The sequence below is a fragment of the Rattus norvegicus genome, chromosome 5 (assembly GCF_036323735.1).
Source record: "Rattus norvegicus strain BN/NHsdMcwi chromosome 5, GRCr8, whole genome shotgun sequence".
NCBI classification, from domain to species: domain Eukaryota; kingdom Metazoa; phylum Chordata; class Mammalia; order Rodentia; family Muridae; genus Rattus; species Rattus norvegicus.
In genome coordinates, this window is record NC_086023.1 from 115,925,156 (window position 1) to 115,945,628 (window position 20,473).

Consider the following 20,473-nt stretch of genomic DNA (forward strand, 5'->3'; position numbering starts at 1 on the left):
GTATAGATCTTCTATTTTATAGGTTGCTTTTATTTTTGTGACAGCATCCTATGACAAAGCATTAATTAAAACAATATTTGCTTTACATGTGTGGGGGTGGGGTGCTTTGTCTGCATATATGTCTTTTTATGTATGCCTGATACACATGGATTCTGGAAGGAGAACTGAGATACCCAGGAATTGACATTACAGATGGTTGTGACCCACCATGTGGGTGCTGAGAATCAAGCACAGGTCCTCTGGACGGGCCAGTGCTCTCAAGCTCAGAGTCTACGGCCTCCAATTTTGGTGAACTCTAAAGTCCCAAGATACTTTTCCTTTTGTTGTTGTTGTTTGCTGCTTTGGTATTATATTTAGGAAATCACTGCTTAGTCCAAGGTCATGAGCATTAAATCGTAAGTTTCTTTTCAACAGGTACATTTTTTTTTAACACATTTAGAGTTTTCATGCAGTTTGAATCAGTGTTTGCACATAGTATGAGATAGAGATCCAAGCCTTTAGATACCCAGCTGTCCCCAGCAACATTTGCTGCAAAGATTGTCCTTTACCCAAGGAATGGTTTTCAGCATCCTTACCAGACACCCTGACCCTATATGCATGGGTCTTTTCTACACGTCCCACTATATTTCTTTGATATGTATGCCTCGGTTTTTCTGTGACTCTATTTTCCTTATTGTCTTTTTTAAACTAGAGAAGTAGTAAGTCTTTAGTTTATGTGTTTTTTAGGATTTTAGAAATCCATATTTCTTAAAATTAAATATGAATTTGAGAATCAACTTATACATTTATTCACGAATATTTGCATTATTGATGTGTTTGCATTAACTGATCTGTGGATCAATTTGGAGAGTTTTGTCATCTGAATGTTATTTCAACTCATGAACAAGTGATTCTTGTGTACTTTTCTGTGTGTCTTTATTTTGGCAATGCATTCTGAAAATATGTAGCGCTGCTATATTATTAGTTAAATGCATTAAGTACTTCATTGTGATATTTTAAATGTGATTTTTTTCAGATAATTCACAGCTGGTATATAGATACAGAATGCATTTTCTTTGTGTTGATCTTACTCAGGCAATTTTGCTCAAGTCTTTTCTTAGCTTCAGTAATTATGATCTGTATTGAAATACAAATACATGAAGTACAACACACATCAGTAGAACTAAGACAAGCTAAATGCTATTGTACCATTTCTGATCTGAGGCCATTTTGTTTCTTCCAGTTTGGATCTCTACCTCCCCACCCCCTCCTTTTTTACACCTGCTCTCTGTGTCTGTGTATGTCTGTGCCTGTGCCTGTACCTGTGTGTCTCACACTGCTTTACATTGCTTATGATGTTGATTGTCTTTTTTTTAACTCCACCCATCTTTCGGCTAGTGTGTACATAAAGTATCATCTCATCTTTTAAATTTCAATTTATTTTGTTTTTGTATTAAAATAAATCTTGAAAGAGCCAGGGTGGGGGGTCAATCCAAGGCCAGTTGGAAAGTTCCACTGCAAACCTCCAAGCACAAAGACCTCTCCCTTCCAGGGAGTAGTTAGTTTCTGGAGCAACTGCAAACCAAACTGTCAAACAAAGACATCTGTGACTCCCAACCGACCTCTCCTTGACTCCCAACTGTCTCCCATGAACTATCCAGAAGAGTTCACTGATCACAAGTCATCTTGGAGGTCACTTTGCCCCATCAATAATACCCTGCCTAGTTACTAATTATTTGAATTCTGCCCCAATTGTTTGCAAGGTATATAACCCTGTCTGAGCCTGCTCAGGGTCCTCTCCCCTTGAAGTGAGATGACCCGAGCATGTCGGAATTAAACTCCTCTTTAATTGCATTGATCACTGCCTCTGTGAGTCTCATTTAGGAGGTCCTGGAAGAGGTTCAATTTGGACCTCACAATCTCTCATAGGAAACATATGGGCAGAGTGTGATCTTTGATCCATTCTGCCAGTATTTCTCATTTCATTAGAGATTTTCACTGTTACATTTAAAGCCTGATAATGTGGGCTTTCTACATGTTTGCTATGTTTCCCCTCTATGTCATATCTTTCTGTTTCTCATATCCTCTATTCCTGCCTTATATTTTGTTAAATATACATTTTCTAACCTACCATTTTTATTTTTTCTTTTTCTCTAGAGTTTAAGCTATTTTCTTAGTTATAAACTGGGGATTACAACATTTAAAAATTTTAAGCAATCTATTTTTTATGATTCACTTGTATTTCTTCAAATCATATACATTTTGTTTGAATGCAGTTTTAATGAATCTAGACTTGCTCAACTCAATTCACTGTCAGAAAAAAATATGCTCACAAAATATGCTTTTTCTGTTTTCAAGATGAAATTTGATATGATGTGTTGCAATCTGCTCTTGTTTTTTGTTTTTGTTTTTAATTATGGTTGACAGAATTTGTAATCCACTTTTAGACTATGAATTTTGTTGTTGGTGGTGGTGGTGTCGTGGTTGTTTTTGTTTTGTTTTGTTTTCACAGGATCTCACTATGTCACCTTGGCTAAACTGGAACTAACTATATAGACCAGATTGGCCTTGAACTCACAGAGATCCCCTTGCCTCCACCAGGATCTAAGGTATATACAAGCATGAGTGCCTTTTAATTTAATTTTATTAATAAACTAGTGATATAGTTTGTCATATTTTTTTTATCTTCTTGTAGACTATGTCTATAATAGCGATGCTTTTTAAAAGTCTGCATCAAAAATATTTATGTCAAAACTAGAGCCATGGTAGTATATCCCTTAAATCCCAGTATCCACAAGGGAGAGGCAGATCTCTGTCAGTTCAAAGTCAGCCTGGTACACATCCAGGACTGTGGTGGTTTGTATGTGCTTGGCCCATGGGGTTGCAGGATTAGATGTGGCCTTGTTGGAATAGGTGTGTCGCTGTGGGTGTGGGCTTAAGACAGTCGCCCTAGCTGCCTGGAAGTAAGTATTCTGCTAGCAGCCTTCAGATGAACATGAACTTTCAGCACCTCCTGCACCATGCCTGCCTGGATGGCTCCATGTTCCTGCCTCGATGATGATAACAGACTAAACCTCTGAACCTGTAAGTCAGCCCCAATTAAATGTTCTCCTTAAAAGTGTTGCCTTGGTCATGTTGTCTCCTCATAGCAGTAAAACACTAATTAAGACAAGGACATCCAGGACTCCAGATTACCCTGTCTCACAAAAGAAAAAAAATGGGTAGAGCTACAAAATTATATTTTGCTTCTACTTGTGTATTTGGGGCTTTCAGGGAACTTGACTCAAAGTCGGCTATTTACTAAATTCACAAACAGAGTTTTTTTTTAAAAAAAAAAACTGGCTTGCTCAATACAAGAACCTTCATTGCTCTGAAATTTGTCCTTCAAAGCTTGTATAATAGCACACCCGAGTCCATAACAAGTCCTAATATAAATATATATGAGCAATTTTTTGTTATGCTACAATTCATTTGTTAAATGTCAAATCTTTTTTCATCATAATAAATTGTATATAACTACTGTCACTCAACAACTATACACTCATGTACAGTCACTATTTATTGTCAATCTTGAATCAACTTTGGCTAATGTGAAGAATTTCCCTTACACATTTCATTTAGAATATATTATTTCTTTGTTTGAAGATATAAGTAGTTGAATAAATGACTGGAACTATAATATACATATATATATATATATATCTTTTACCTGTTCAGTTAAAATCTATTTATAGATAAAATGAGTTTGATAAATACTTAATCAGAAAATAAACAATCTAATTTTAGTTAAACCAACTTAGTTTTAATGAAATATGAAAAGTTCGCTCCTATATACTCCATGTCTTTACATTGTTACCTCAATAAACTCGCTTTATACTTTGTACATGTCCTTACATAGCTAAAAATTATTATTCAATAATTTAGAAAAGAAATTGCAAATCATAAATATAGAAATTCTGAATTTTCATCTGTGCCCCACAGTTAATCCTGTGGCACAGCTCTCAAGACCCAAATCCTGCCAGGAGAGAGTTGGTCTCATAGGAGTGCTGTATTCCTAAGTTCACAGGTAAGATGGACATTTTTGCTCCAATGACTGGCCAAAGGGACCTGCCAGGAGACCACAGGGATCAGAAACTGCAGAGCAACTTGCGACAGGATCATTCCTGTCTCCATCTGTGCCCTGAAGATAATCCTATGGCACAGCTATCTGGGCCCAAATCCTGAATGGAGAGAGCTGGTCTCCCAGGAGCGCTGCCTCTCCTAAGTTCACAGGCTCAAAGGCTAACAGGAGGGGCAGGCTCCAGTCAAAGACAACGAGACCAACTAACACCAGAGATACCCAGATGGTGAGAGACAAGCATAAGAAACCAAGAAACAGAAACCAAGACTACTTGTCATCATGAGAACCTACTTCTCACATTACAGCAAGTCCTAGATACCTCAACACATTGGAAAAGCAAGATTCAGATTAAAAAAAAATCTCTTGATGATGATAGAGGACTTTAAGCAGGACATAAATAATCCCTTAAAGAAATACAAAGGAACACAGGTAAACAGGTAGAAGCCCTTAAAGAAGAAACACAAAAATTCCTTGAAGAATTACAAGAAATACAACCAAACAGGTGAAGGAATTGAACAAAAGCATCCAGGATCTAAAAATGGAAATAGAAACTGTAAAGAAATCACAAAGAGGTAGACCTGAAGATAGAAAACCTAGGAAAGAGATCAGGAGTCATAGATGCAAGCATCACCAACAGAATATAGGAGATAGAAGAGAGAATTTCAGGGGCAGAAGATACCAGAGAAAACATTGACACACAGTCAAAGAAAATGCAGAATGCAAAAAGCTCCTAACCACAAATACCCAGGAAATCCAGGACAAAATGAGAAGATCAAACCTAAGGAAAAAAGGTATAGAAGAGAGAGAAGATTCCTGACTTAAAGGGTCAGTAAATAACTTCAACAAAATTATAGAAGAATACTTCCCTAACCTAAAGAAAAAGATGCCCATAAGCATACAAGAAGCCTACAGAACTCCAAACAGATTGAACCAGAAAAGAAATTTCTTCAGGCACATAATAGTCCAAACACCAAATGCACAAAACAAAGAAAGATTATTAAAAGGAGTAAGGGGAAAAGGTCAAGTAACACATAAAGGCAGACCTATCAGAATTACACCAACAGAGACTCTAAAAGCCAGAAGATCCCAGGCAGACGTCGTACAGAACCTAAGAGAACACAAATGCCAACCCAGGCTATTATGCCCAGCAAAATTCACAGTTAACATAGATTAAGAAACCAAGATATTACATGCAAAACCAAATTTACATAATATCCTTACACTCTTCCAACCCTACAAAGGATAATGGATGGAAAACTCCAGTACAAGGAGGGAAACTTGATCCTAGAAAAAGCAAGAAAGTAATCTTCTTTCAACAAACCCAAAAGAAGCTACCTATGCAAACATAATTCCACCTCAAAAAACAAAAATAACAGGAAGCAATAATCACTTTTCATTAATATCTCTTAACATCACTGGACTCAATTACCCAATAAAAAGACATAGACTAACAAACTGGACCCAGCATTTGCTTCATAAAGGAAACACACATCAGTGACAAAGACAGACACTACCTCAGAGTAAAAGGCTGGAAAACAAATTTCCAAGCAAATGGTCCCAGGCAACAAGCTGTAGTAGCTATTCTAATATTGAATAAAATCAAATTTCAACCAAAAGTTATCTAAAAAGATAAGGAAGTATATTTCATACTCATCTAAGGAAAAATCTACCAAGATGAACTCTCAATTCTGAACATCTGTGCTCCAAGTGAAAGGGCATCCACATTCATAAAAGAAACTTAATAAATCTCAAAGCTCACATTGCAAATTACACAATAATAGTGGGAGACTACATCATCCCATTCTCATCAATGCATAAATCATAGAAACAGAAACCAACTAGAGACAGTTAAACTAACAGAAGTTACGAACCAAATGGATGTAACAGATATCTATAGAACATTTTATCCTAAAACAAAATCATATACCTTCTCCAAAATTAACCATATAATCAGTCACAAAACAGATAGCAACATATACAAGAGGACTGAAATAATCCCATGCATCCTATCAGATCATCATGGACCAAGGCCGATCTTCTTCAACAACAAAACAACAGAAAGCACACATATGCATGGAAGCTGAAAAATGCTCTACTCAGTGATAACTTGGTCAAGGAAGAAATAAAGAAATTAAAAATGTTTTAGAATGTAATGAAAATGAAGGCACAGTATTTCCAAACTTATGTGTCACAATGAAAGCAGTGCTAAGAGGAAAAGTCATAGCTCTGAGTCCTCCCCCTCCAAAAAGAAACTGGAGACAGCATACACTAGTAGCTTGACAGGACATCAGAAAGCACGAGTACAAAAAGAAGCAAATACACCCAAGAGGAGTAGAGGACAGGAAATAATCAAACTCAGGGCTAAAATTGGCCAAGTAGAAACAAAAAGAACTATAGAAAGAATCAACAAAACTAGGAGCTGTTTCCTTGAGAAAATCAACAAGATCTATAAACCCTTAGCCAGAGTAACCAGAGGGCACAGAAAGAGTATCCAAATTAACAAAATCAGAAATGAAAGGGAAATATAAAAACAGAAACAGAGGAAACCCAAAAAATCATCAGATCCTACTACAAAAGTCTATATTCTGCAAAACTGGAAAATCTAGATAAAATAGACAATTTTCTAGACAGATACCACCTACCAAAGTTAAATCAGGATTGGATAAAACATCTAAGCAGCCCCATAATTCCTAAAGACATAGACGCAGTCATTAAAAGTCTCCCAACCAAAAAAAGGCCCAGGGTTTAGTGCAGAATTCTATCATTCTTCAAAGAAGACCTAATACCAACACGCTTCAAATTATTCCACAAACTAGAAACAGAAGGAAGACTACCCAAGTTGTTTTTGAAACCACAATTACTCTCATACCTAAATGACACAAAGACCCAACAAAGAAAGAGAAATTCAGACCAATTTCATTTATCAATATGGATGCAAAAATAATAAAAAATTCTTGCAAACCGAAGAACACATCAAAATGATCATCCATCTTGATCAAGTAGGCTTCATCCCAGGAATACAGAGATGGTTCAAGATACTGAAATCCATCAACATAATCCCGTACAAAAACAAACTTAATGCTGAGAAAGCATTTGACAAAATTCAACACCCCTTCATGATGAAAGTTTTGAGAAGTTCAAGATTTCAAGACTCATACTTAAACATATTAAAAGCAATATACAGCAAACTAGTAGCCAACATCAAACTAAATGGAAAGAAATTTGTAGCAACCCCAATAAAATCAGAGAGTAGACAAGGCTGAGTACTCTTTACCTTCCTATTCAATAAAGAACTCGATGTCCTAGCCAGAGCTATCAGACAACAAAACGAGGTCAAAGGGATACAAATTGGAAAGGAAGAAGTCAAAATATCACTATTTGCCGATGATATGATAGTATACTTACCTGACCACTAAAATTCCACCAGAGAATGCCTAAACCTGAAAAACAACTTCAGCAAAGTGGCTAGCTAAAAATGTAACTCAAACAAATCAGTAGCCTTCCTCTATTCAAAGGATAAACAGGTTGAGAAAGAAATTAGGGAAATGATACCCTTCACATTAGAAAAAATAATATAAAATACCACAGTGTGACTCTAACCAAGCAAGTGAAAAATCTATATGACAAGAACTTCAAGTCTTCAAAGAAAGAAGTCAAAGATGATCTCAGAATATGAAAAGATCTCCTATGTTCATGGATTGGCAAGATTAATATAGTAAAGATGACCATCTTGCTGAAAGCAATTTACAGATTGAATGCAATCTCCCATCAAAATTACAAATCAATTTTGCATAGAGTTAGGAAGAGCAATTTGAAAATTCATTTGGAATAACAGAAGTCCCAGGATAGCCAAAACTATCCTCAATGAGTAAAGAATTTCTGGGGAGAATCACCATCCTTGACCTCAAGATGTATTACAGAGCAATAATGATAAAAATTGTATGGTATTGGTACAAAGACAGGCAGGTATATCAGTGGAATAGAATTGAAGACCCAGAAATGAACCCACACACCTATGGCCACTTGATCTTTGACAAAGGAGCTAAAACCATCGATGGGAAAAAGACAGCATTTTCAACAAATGGTGCTGGTTCAACTGGAGATCAGCATGTAGAAGAATGCAGATTGATCCATTCTTATCACCCTGTACAAAGCTCAAGTCCAACTAATCAAGGACCTCCATATAAGACCAGATACACTGAACTATCTAAGAGAAAATGGGAAAGAACCTTGAACACATGGGCACAGAGGAAAATTTCCTGAACAGAACACCAATGGCTTATTCTCTAAGACCAAGAGTTGATAAATGGGACCTCATAAAACTGCAAAGCTTCTGTAAGGCAAAGGGCATTGTCATTAGGACAAAAGAGCAATCAACAGATTGGGAAAAGATCTTTAGCAATTCTGCATCTGAGAGAGGGTTAATGTCCAATATATACAAAGACTCCAGAGAATCAAATAACCCTACTAAAAATAGGGTAAAGAAGCACCTAAAGAAATGTTCAACATCCTTAGTCATTAGGGAAATGCAAATCAAAACAACCCTGAGATTCCACCTCACACCAGTCAGAATGGCTAAGATAAAAAACTCAGGTGACAGCAGATGTTGACGAGGATGTGGAGAAAGAGGAACACTCCTCCATTGTTGGTGGGACTGCAAACTGGTACAACCATTCTGGAAATCAGTCTGGAGGTTCCTCAGAAAATTGGACATTGTATTACCTGAGGACCAACTATACCTCTCCTGGGCATATACCCAAAAGATGCCCCAACATACAACAAAGACACATGCTCCACTATGTTAATATATTCATTGCCCCAGAATCAACAATTGTACTTACTGATCCTCTTCACTCAGCAGATTCTTTAACAGATAGCAATCAATTCCATCCATTCGGACAAGATGGCTTTGCTTGCAAAACAGTGTTGAAGGAAAAGAATGTGGACTAATTGCGGAAGCATGTCCACAACCACAGGAGAAACAGACGTGCTCAATGAAGGATCACACAGGCTGTTTATTTTACAAAACAGTCTGTGAAAATACTCTCTCACCTCCCTGTACAGAATTTAAGAGAGATTTGTTAGAAACAGACAGCTTATGAACATGGGGACCGCTTTTAAGTACCAGCATGTTTGTAAATAAAAGTGGAAAATACTGTATCAGATGGCTGAATTGCTATGAGACAGATGGTCAGAGTGGACAAGTGAACAGGCATCTGTGAAGCACTTAGAGTATGGTACAACACCTCATTCTCATACATTTTCATGAGTATTATTGTTATGTAGCTTCAGGACCATGTCAGTATGCCTCATGTAATGAATTGTAGTTTGGACTAAGCCTTGTTGAGCTTTCCCTCCATTTTCTTTTTTCTCTTCTTGTTTTCAGGAGAGCTGGGAAATATTTTCAGTCTACATTGAGACACTTGAAAATTCAGTCAAGCAGCACCATACACTCACTAGCCAGAACTGGTTTATGGGTATTTTCTGCAACTTACACAGATAAGCACGTTACATGTCTTCATAGGCAATTCTGCCCATTTGTTCTTAAAGCCCAACTTGTTATTGTGCACAACAAAATAAGTTTCCTCTTGTGTCCTTAAAGGATTTCCTGAATTCCTTCTTTTTAGCACTTTGGTATTTTTAAATATATTAGTTATATATAATAGACAACAAACAAGATATCTTTCTCCAGGCAAGTTTCACTTTAATATATTTTCAATTCTACACAGAGAGTTCAGAATATCACATTTTAGCAACAGAATCATGTCAAATATAATTTTCTCTTATATAATGACATATAAACAGTATTTCTAACACTGTGATGGTAGACTTTTTAAAAAGTAGTTTTTTTTATTAAGCCTGCTTGATATGAATGTGAATATGTCTTTACTGTTTGCTTCATTTAAGTTATATTCTTTGATAAATTTAACAGTCTTGGGGAAATAGGCAATAGCTTGATTAGGGATACTACATATAAGGCTAGATTATTATTGCTTTTTATAGACAGGCATCTGCGGATTAAATGATTATCCACTATGTGCCACTCTTTGATCATTGTTTAGAAAACCTGCTTACCAGGATTAGAAGGAATTTTGTGCATAAAAATAGGTCACCAGTAAGAAGCATGAACTATTTCTTCTAACCGAGTGTAAAATGATGACATATTTTATGAATCAATTAGGTGAATATAGACATGGGATGTGCCTCTATTTACCTGTTGTTTTCAAATATTTGAAAAACCGACACCTGCTTTTTTCTCACTCGTGTTATTTGGAAGAAGATAAAATATTCATTCACTTACACTAAAATTAAGGACTTTAGTAAATGAAATAGTTGTATTTCATTTTATCCAACAAGCATCAGACTTTTCCCTGCAAATTTAAAACAGAATTAGAAAGATTATAGTGTTTCATAATTTACCTTTTTGCTATTTCCTTTGCTTAGGTAGCACAGTCATAAATTCATTTATGTACTTATCTCACATTAACCTCCTAGGTGAAACCACAGCTCAGGCTACAATCCATGCTTGCTTTGGAATCTTATCAATCTAAGAACTGGGGATGTCAATACTTTTCTTCTATAACTATTTCAATTTTGTATTTAGGATAATTTATTGGTGTACTTATGATCACTTCCCTTTCCATTTAACTAAAATTCTCAGCAAAGGACACTTCTACTCTCACCCAAAATGACTGCCGAGGTTCAACTACTGAGATGTCCTTGGCTATTTCCTCACCTGGAAGTGCTACCAGGAGCCAGCCAAAACCAGCAGCATGTTCTTAAATCATCTGGGCTGTGAGGCTACCTCTCCAGGACAGCCTACCCACCAAACTGATCCATCTTCACTTAACCTCAGGAAGACTTGGAAGGGCCATTCCAGCTGAGGCCTCCAGATGTGAACCTCACTGGGGCTGTACCACACACAGCCCGCTTCTTCTCCTTCTGCCCAATTCTGTATAGTTCCCTTCTCATTTCTCAGAACTGTTAGGTTAAAAACATGCAGTAGATCTGCAGGCTAATCTCAGCGTCTCGTTTCCAGAAAACACTTTATAAAGAAAGCTGTAACAAAATTCCTTGACGTTAATCTTTTCCCACTCATGGTAGTTTTAAGTTTCTTGCTCTGAAGATGTTCATCCTCCAGTGGCAGAGCTCTGGCAAACCAGTACTTTTGAGTTTGCACTATTTGGCTTGAAATTTGCATGGAAACCTTAGAATTCTCTTTGGGCAATCCAACAAACCGGAGACAATATCAATGACAAGCAAGGAGCTAAAATGTGTTAAGAGGAAGTTGAATAGGTTATATATCTCTGAAACTATTACCTACAAAAGTCTCAGACCAAAATCCCCACTGTCCTTTCTTGATTGCACAGCAGGCAACAGTTCCTACCAATGTGAGTAAATGGGTATAATCCTTCCTGTTTAGAGTGAAGGAAAGAACCACATCCTTGATTCCCCCTTTCTGGTCATTAAGTCAATATTCAACTTTGAGTGATAACATCCTTGGCAAGGAAGTCTGTCCCTGTCTTTCCAGACTGTTACCACTTAATATACACATGGATTCGCTTCAAGACTGTCCCTTGGGTAAATCTCAAGAATGGATTGAACAAATGTGAAAAGCTGGTATCTTTCATCAAATGCCTATCACAACTCTGCCAGAGTCTGAGAGCTGTTTTGTCTTGTGCACACCATCCTCTTCGACTGTCCTGTCTCTGATTCACCTCGATCCTGCAGTCTCAATAGATTAGCTCCTCTAGGCATACTATCCTTCTCTGGCAAAGGCTTGGGTACATATTCCAATTTAAGCAACCAGAGAGATGACTTCCCTAAAATTTGAATCTTGAACATAATGACTCCCAGAAAGAGTGAATTAACATTTTACTAATCTCATTTCACCTGGAGTGTCCTAAAAAAATTCCCTCATTCTTTTTGCTGCTGAGATTCAAAGAGCTATCACCCCACCTCACCCCACCCCCTGTTGGATTTTTCAGCTCTTCCTCTGAATTGATGATGAATGTCCCATTTCATTCCAACAACATTAAAAGTATACCTCCTAACACACCATCAGAAATTCCAGAATAATTCCAGAAATGCCAGAAACATAGTGGCATTGTCCTAGTTCACAGTCACTGAAATTGGGATAATGAAATTAACTAACTTGCTGAGAAGCACACAGGCAATAAGAAAAGGAATCAACTCTCCATCGCACAGAAGTTTAGGTGGAGTTTTAAACAGTTCTCTTTGTGGATAGATATGTAGGTGAATGTGCATGTTCTTACAGTTGAGTGCCTACCGTAGTTAGAATTTCTAATAATTTTTAAGTTTATATATTTTATCTGAGAATAAGTTCACTGTATGAAACTTATGTCAAGTAAAAGGATGTTAACACTCACCCACTATTCTAGCACCTGGCCATGCCAAAGCATCACTATTAACATTTTGATCTCCTTTCTTTAGACTTTTCTTTTTCTACTCCCACCTCTCCCACCTCTCTCTCTCACCCCTACCCCCTCTCATATGGATACATGCATAAGCAATACAGGAACATTTAAGGATTTTGTACTCAACGAGACCCTTGTTTTATGTTCAGATTCAATCATCATATTTTCTTTGAATAATTATAGTTCAAAATGTATTAACAGAATGATATATGATGCCTGTTTAGAATGTTGATAAGTATCACTGTAATCTCATTATTTTCTTAGAATCGATTCTGAAACTGAAACTATAGCTTTGAAAATTTCATCATCTTTTGCAATATTACATTGTTTTCAGCAAGATTATGCAACTCCACACTAAGAGTATAAAAAGCATACAAGTATCATTTTAAAATTAGATTTAGTCAACTGTACAAACTTAGACATTAACTTAAAAAATTAATGCCAAGTTGGTAGCTTGAAATACTAACTCATGCTGGAATAGGTGTTTCTTCTATTGTTCCATCATTATAAACTACTACCAGCTAACTACGGAAAGATAAAAAGACATAGAACATAATAATTTCAAATAAACATAATAGCTTAATATCTACATATTAAAATGTTTAAGATTTTATGGTTATTTTATCTAAAATTATACTTAATATAAATTAGTTATAATAAATCATTCATTATGAACTTTTCTCTGTTAAATATTCTCCAGTTATTTTTAATTAGATATGACTTTTCTATAATATTCTTGCTTATTAGACTAGTAATTAACTATTACTTGTCACTGATCAATGTTGGACATATAATTGATCAATACTTGTAATTGATTTGTAATATGTCACTTCAGTCTGTGACTGAATTTGTGATGATTTGACAAATGGAATTATGGAATTATTCCAAAAATGGAATTATGGGTTTAGATGGTATGGCTATTTTAAAGTTCCTTGGAAGTGGAGAGATGGCACAAAGTTAAGAGTACTTGCTGTTCTTGCACAGGACCAGAGTTCTGTTCCTAGCCCTTCAGCAGGCTACACAAAACTGCCTATCAGCTCCGAGAGAGATTTGATGCCCTCTTCTGGTCTTCAAGGTAACCTGCACACATGTTGCAGACACACAGGAATAAAAATAAAAATCTTTAAACTTTCCAAATAAATATATCAAAATTTCCTTGAATTTTTGCTTTAGATTTATATTTGTTTCACATGTATCACAATTAGTCTTTTTTTTTTTTTTTGCTCTTTTTCAGTAGTGTTTTTCTAACTTTTCAAATTGGAAATAATTTAAATTTTAGTAGGCCACTTCTCTGGGTCTCTGATATATGTTATCATGTGCTTTAACGTATGTATGTTTATAGCAATTCAAATTGCAAAGTTTACAATTACAATTTACATTATTTTCACAATGGGTGCTTATCTTTTAGCTAGAGTGCTTTTTAGAAATGTAGAGGCTGGGGTCTCTAACATAAGATAACACTGAAAGCAACACTGAGGTTGGGAGAGACTCACAATACCAATTCTTCAATTCTTAAGGCCTGTAGTTTTCATGAAGTTATATTACTGTTTATAGTGTCCAGAATATTAAGCAACTCTTGACACTTTACCAAAATTCTAAGATAGCGTCAAAGGAGTCAGCAAATGCCCTCACTGTATCTTTAAAGTGGACTTATTTATAAGGGGGTTATAATTTATTGTCCAAAAGTTTAACTTAATGTCTAAATATAAAAATCAGAGATTTAAATGTACCAGCTGCTTCTTAATACAGAGTATGAATTGACGAACTCATGGAAGAGTGAAGCATTGATAACCAAGAGTTAGAGTAAGAATATTGTAGCCCCTTCCAAGACAGACAGAATCCATCATGTTGGCTTGCCACCCTCCAGATCTTTTGCACCACCAACAGCCTCAGTGGACATACACTTTTTTTTTTTTTGAACATTTATAGAGGGGGTAAGGGTTCCCAGATACAACCTATGCTTTTTGAATACTATTTAATTTTGCTATCTAAAAACGGCCTTCCCTTTGGCCCCATTTAAAATGAAATCAGTCACAACCTGTGATTCTGTGAGGGCTTCTTTGACTTAGGCAGCAGGGAGGTTTGGTATTCCTTAGGAAACACGTTTCTTGGTCCTGTGGTTCCTCTTCCTTTGGGTGTTTCAATTCCTGAGCACTCTCGTGGGGAATGAGAAGACGCTGGCAGCTGGACGTTGGGTCTGTACAGGTGCTAACCAGAAGAGGAGGAAGGCTGCCCTCTGAGCCACCCACTACCACTACCCTTTGGCCACTCCACTTCGCGCAGGCGCGCCCTCCCCCACCCCGCCCCGCCCCGCCCCGCCCTTATTGCACCTGCCAGGTCATAAACCTCCGCCCACCCACACCCGCTTCTCCTGGCGGTCCGGCTTTACCCCTCCTTGATTGGCCAAGAGTCCCTGGAGTGCGTCCAATCAGCAGCCCTCCTGTGCGAACTATTCCCGCTCCTCCCGCCCTTCCAGTCTCGCTGGCGTCCAGCTTCTTTGTGACTGGTGCTCGCAGAGGTCACTCAGCTTGCGGTGTGCGATCGGCGGGCGGGGCTGGCTCAGGTGCCGCGGCGCGGGACGGACGCGGTGGGCCAGGGGGCGGTCGCGCCGCGACGTTTGCGGCGTGAGGCTTCGCGCGTGAACGGCGCGGGCGCCGGGCCTGGCCGCCGAGCTCCAGTGGCGGGCGCGGAGGTCGTTGACGCGGGCTCGGGTGGAGGCGCGTCCGTCGCTGTGAGCGCGGCGTCGAGGTTCTCGGACCATGGAGGACCCGCAGCCGCTGCCACAGCCTGAGCTGCCGCTGTGTGACAGCCTCATCATCTGGGTGAGTGTGGTTCCATGCTTGCCGGCGAGGCCACGAGCGGGGCGAGCGGGGCGAGTAGAGCACGGAACCTCCGGCTGCCACGTACACCTACTCCGCAGCCTTTGCGTCCCAGACTCTGGCTCTCCACGCAGCTACACAGCTCTACCTTTCACAGGTGGCCAGGAGGCGCTGGCAGCCTCGGTTCCCAGAATGCTGTCCATTTGGGCCCACACAGCACCCATGGTGGTGTAGTCACAGCTTTGGAGAGACGGCCAAGCTGCCTTTGACGTGGGAGCTTTTTTTTCTTCTTCTTCTTCTTCTTCTTCTTCTTCTTCTTCTTCTTCTTCTTCTTCTTCTTCTTCTTCTTCTTCTTCTTCTTCTTCTTCTTCTTCTTCTCTTCTTCTCCTTGTCTTCTTAATACCTTTCCTTGTTTAAAGTAAAAAAAAAAAAATGCCATTTTTTGGTTTTTGTTTTGTTTGTTTACGCTTGATCCATGTGCAGGATTTATTAGCTCAATTGGCTCTGAAGATTTTATCAGTATTCCGGTGAGCAAAATGGTTTCTAACCTGTTGAAATTGCCTTGATATGACAGAACTGTCATCCAGGTGTGATTCCTAACCTTTTGTTGTGCTAGGATAATTGACGCCCTACAAATGGGTGTTGATCTCTCGGATCGCTCAACCCAGTTGTATAATTGTGTGGAGAGCAGTCTGTCTGATTGGAATGTAAGTAGACTGGATCAGGAGGATTACATCCTCCAAGAGATTGCCATCTTCTAATTCGAGTACATCCAGAGGACAAATAGGAAAGATCTCTCTGAGTGTATGAAATTTGTATTGCACTTTAGACTCTAATAACATGTTTTAAGTAGAGTGCCAGTAGCTAGGATTTCAGGGTTAAAGATTTAACTCATTGTGGATCTGCATGTTTATTTAAATTACTATTTAGGTTTAGATATTCTATTTAAGATTGTCGGGGAAGAAGGCAGTATTACTTTTAATGATCTGCTTTGTTTAAAAACAAATGTCTAATCATAGGGTGTGTTCAGGTCTCCAATTTTGTGCTCTGATCATCTGACTGAAGTAGTAAACTGGATTCTTTATGATGTCACTGACTTCCCTGTGAAGTCACACCAAAGACAAGATTTTCTTAAACTGTACAGCAATATTTCCAAATGTTATGACCCTATCCTTTCTTAAAGTAGTTTAACTTCCTACTTTGTGCTAGGCTCTCAGGAATTACTTTAACTAGCAGAAATGTGTATCATTACAATGGAAGGCAAAGTTCCCCAAGGTCTGAAAAAAAGAAGGAGGGGGGATGAGGGAGAGGAAGAAGAGGAAGAGGAGGAAGAAGAGGAAGAAGAGGAGAGGAAGAGGAAGAAGAGGAGGAAGAGGAGGAAGAGGAAGAAGAAGAAGAGGAGGAGGAGGAGGAAGAGGAGGAGGAGGAGGAGGAGGAGGAGGAGGAGGAAGAAGAAGAAGAAGAAGAAGAAGAAGAAGAAGAAGAAGAAGAAGAAGAAGAAGAAGAAGAAGAAGCAGAAGCAGCAGCAGCAACAACCACAAGAACCCCCACCAGATAAGGATTTATAGACAACAGAGGTGGTTGGTTAGCTGTTGCTGTTAGCCTGCAGTCCTCTCCCAGGTTGCTGTACACTGGAGAAAATTGAATGGCTGAGAAACAGTTACTGCTTACAATCATGCTGTTCTCCCTGACACTGCCCAGCTTGGTGAAAGCGAATGACCTGGTAGTTGTAGTTCTTTTTAAGAAGCGTCACAGTCTGCTTGCCTCTTCTTGGAACTGAATCATGACTTTCAGGCCCAATATCACCTCCTTCTCTTTGGGTCTTCCTTTAAACTCTGTTCTTCTAGAGCATTGTTCTGTCATTTATTTATTGATTTTTTTTTTTTTTGCTGTTCTAACCCTGTTGAACCTTAATCCCCCCCCCCCCCCCACCGAAATAAGGGGTCTCTGCATGTACCGTACCAATGGAGCTGTATCCTCACCTCCTTTTTACTTAGCCTTGAATTCAGGCTGGCTGACAGGCCTTGAGCTTGTGAGACTTCTTATACCTCCCAAGCACTTAGGATTACAGGCTTGTGACAACAGGCATGCTCTTTACAGCATCTTTCAATTAGCCATTTCCTTCATATGCTCACACTTAACTTTTTACTGTTTTAAAAAGAATTGAGGCACCACTGTAGCTACTCCATGCTGTGGAGTTTTCTCTTTCCCAGTAAAGGTGCAAACTCCCTCATCTTTATACTTCTCATTTCCTTTCTCTGCTCAGCCTATTACATTTGAATTTCTTTACTTTAAAAAAAATTATTTTATCTACGTACATTCCAAATGTTGCCCCTTTTCCTGATCCCCTCTCCCAGAATTCTTCACCCCATCTCCTCCACCTTGCTTTTCAGAGGGTGCTCACCCCCACCCCTCCCCCTTCTTCCCCCCAGCAACCCTCATCTTCCCCATCCTTGCAAATCCCCCTTCCCCGATGCATCAAGTCTCTACAGGATTAGACACATCCTCTCCCACTGAGGGCTGACAAAGCAGTCCTCTGCTACGTATGTGCTGGGGGAATTGGACCAGCCCATGTATGCTCTTTGGTTGGTGGCTTAGACGCTGGGAGCTCCAGGGGGATTGGGGTGGTTGATACTGTTTGTCTTCCTATTGGGTTGCCATCAGTTTCAGCTCTTTCAATCCTTCCCCTAACTCTTCCATAGAAGTCCCCAACCTCTGTCCAATGGTTGGCTGTAACTATCTGCATCTGTCTCAGTCAGCTGCTGGTAGAGCCTCAGAGGACAGCCATGCTAGGCTCCTGTATGCAAGTACAACACGGCATCAGTAATAGTGTCAGGGTTTGGTGCCTCTACTTGGGATGTATCTTAAGTGTTCACAGGTCACTGGATGACCCTTCCTTCAGCCTCTGCTCCACTTTTGTCCCTGTATTTCCTTTAGACAGGGTTGAAACGTTTAAAGATGGGAATATGGCCCCATCCAGCCACTGGGGGCCCTGTCTATCTACTGGAGGTGGTCTCTTCCAGTTCTATCTCCTCACTGTTGGGTATTTCAGCTGAGGTCATCCCTATTGAATCCTGGGAGCCCCTCACATTCCAGGTCTCTGGGAATTTCTAGAGGTTCTCTCCCCTCTACTCCCTGCCGTTACATATTTCCATTCATTCTCCTGGCCCTTAACGGCTTTTCTCTTGTCTATCCCCATACCTGATCCTGCTCGCTTTTCTCCTCCCTCTCTCATCCAGGTCCCTCCATCCCTCCCTCCGCCTCCTGCGATTATTTTGTTCCCCCTTCTAAGTGGGATTGAAGCATCCTCATTTGAGTCTTCTTTTTCTTAAACTTGCTATGTTTTTTTAGTTGTACTATGAGTATTCTGTACTTTTTGGCTAATATCTGTTTATCAGTGAGTATATACTATGCATGTCCTTTTTGGTCTGGGTTACCTAGCTCAGGATGATATTTTCTAGTTCCATCCATTTGCCTGCAAAATTCATAGTGTCCTCATTTTTAATAGCTGACTAGTATTCCATTGTGTAAATGAACATTTTCTGTATCCATTCTTCAGTTGATGGACATCTGCATTGTTTCCAGCTTCTGGTTGCTACAAATAAGGCTGCTATGAACATAGTGGAGCCCGTGTTCTTGTAGTATGGTATCTATGCACAGGAGTGGTATAGCTGGGACTTCAGGTAGAACTATTTCCAATTTTCTGAGGAACTACCCGAGCGATTTCAAGAGTAGCAGTTTGTAATCCCACCAGCAGTGGAGGAGTGTTCCTCTTTCTCCACATCCTTTCCAACATGTGCTATCACTTGGGCTTTTGATCTTAGCCATTCTGACTGGTGTGAGGTGGAATCTCAGGGTCCTTTTTAATTTGCATTTCCCTGATGACTAAGGATGTTGAACATTTCTTTAAGTGCTTCTTGGCCATTCAGGATTCCTCTGTTGAGAATTCTCTATTCTGTGCCTCAATTTTTAATTATGTTATTTGGTATTTTGGAGTCTAACTTCTCAAGTTCTTTATATAATGTACACATTTGTCCTCTATTAGATGTAGGGTTAGTGAAGATTTTTTTTCCAATCTGTAGGTTGCCGTTTTGTCCAGTCGATAGTGTCCTTTGCCTTACAGGTGTTTGGTTTCATGAGGTCCCATTTGTCAATTTGTCAGTCTTAGGCCTGAGGCATTGGTTTTCTGTTCAGGAAAATTTCCCCTGTGCCAATTTGTTTGAGGCTATTTCTCACTTTCTTTTCTATTAGATTCAGTATATCTGGTTTTATTTTGAGGTCCTTGATCCACTTGGACTTGAACTTTGTACTAGATGATAAATATGAATCACTATGCATTCTTCTGAATGCAGACTGCCAGGTAGATCAGCACCATTTATTGAAGATGCTTACTTTTTTCCACTGTATGGTTTTGGCTTCTTTGTCAAAGATTAAGTGGCCATAGGTGTGTGGGTTATTTCTGGGTCTTCAGTTCTATTTCATTGTCTGTCTCTGTACCAATACCCTTTGGTTTTTATCACTATTACTCACTAGTACAGCGTGAGGTCAGGAATGGTGATTCCCCAGAAGTTTTTATTGTCAAGAATTGTTTTTGCTATCTCTGGGTTTTGGTTTTCCATATGAAATTAAGAATTGCTCTTTCAGTGTTTTTGAAGAATTGTGTTGGAATTTTGTTGAGGATTGCATTGAATCTGTAGATTGCTTTAGGTAAAATGGACATTTTTACAAAGTAAATCCTACTGATACATGAGTATGAGAGATCTTTCCATCTTCTGAGGTCTTCTTCAATTTCTTTCTTCAGATACTTGAATTTCTTGTGATAACCGATCTTTCACTTGCTTGGTTAGAGTCACACCAAGATATTTTATATTATTTGTGACAATTGTAAAGGTTGTTGTTTGCCTAGTTTCTTTTTCAGCCTGTTTATTCTTTTTGTAGAGGAAGGCTACTGATTTGTTTGAGTTAATTTTATATCCAGTCACTTTGCTGAAGTTGTTTATCAGGTTTAGGAGTTCTCTGGTGGAAATTTTGGTGTCATTTAAGTATACTATCATATCATCATCAAATAGTGATATTTTGACTTCTTCCTTTCCAATTCGTATCCGTTTGACCTCCTT

At 38.8% G+C, this 20,473-nt stretch overlaps 1 protein-coding gene and 1 long non-coding RNA gene across 12 annotated transcripts in view; one reads left to right on the plus strand and one right to left on the minus strand.

Annotated features, from left to right (window-relative positions):
* The window catches only part of LOC120102925 (uncharacterized), a 38,440-nt gene extending 23,375 nt beyond the window's left edge, over positions 1-15,065 (minus strand). For 3 of the 6 annotated variants that reach the window (XR_010051930.1, XR_010051929.1, XR_010051928.1), the window contains exons 1-3: positions 14,576-14,826; positions 13,505-13,617; positions 8,941-10,470 (exon numbers count right to left, since the gene is read on the minus strand). This is a non-coding gene — a long non-coding RNA (uncharacterized LOC120102925). Of the gene's footprint in view, positions 1-434; positions 10,471-13,213; positions 13,618-14,575; positions 14,859-14,926 lie in introns of those variants that run through there. The other 3 variants (XR_005504904.2, XR_005504903.2, XR_010051927.1) reach the window with 3 other exon arrangements.
* The window catches only part of Hook1 (hook microtubule-tethering protein 1), a 63,284-nt gene continuing 57,854 nt past the window's right edge, over positions 15,044-20,473 (plus strand). The window contains exon 1 of one of the 6 annotated variants that reach the window (NM_001107946.1): positions 15,044-15,359. In NM_001107946.1, coding sequence (NP_001101416.1) covers positions 15,297-15,359 — 63 coding nt within the window. In that variant the 5' untranslated portion in view covers positions 15,044-15,296. Of the gene's footprint in view, positions 15,360-15,738; positions 17,080-20,473 lie in introns of those variants that run through there. The other 5 variants (XM_063287638.1, XM_039109897.2, XM_039109898.2 and 2 more) reach the window with 5 other exon arrangements.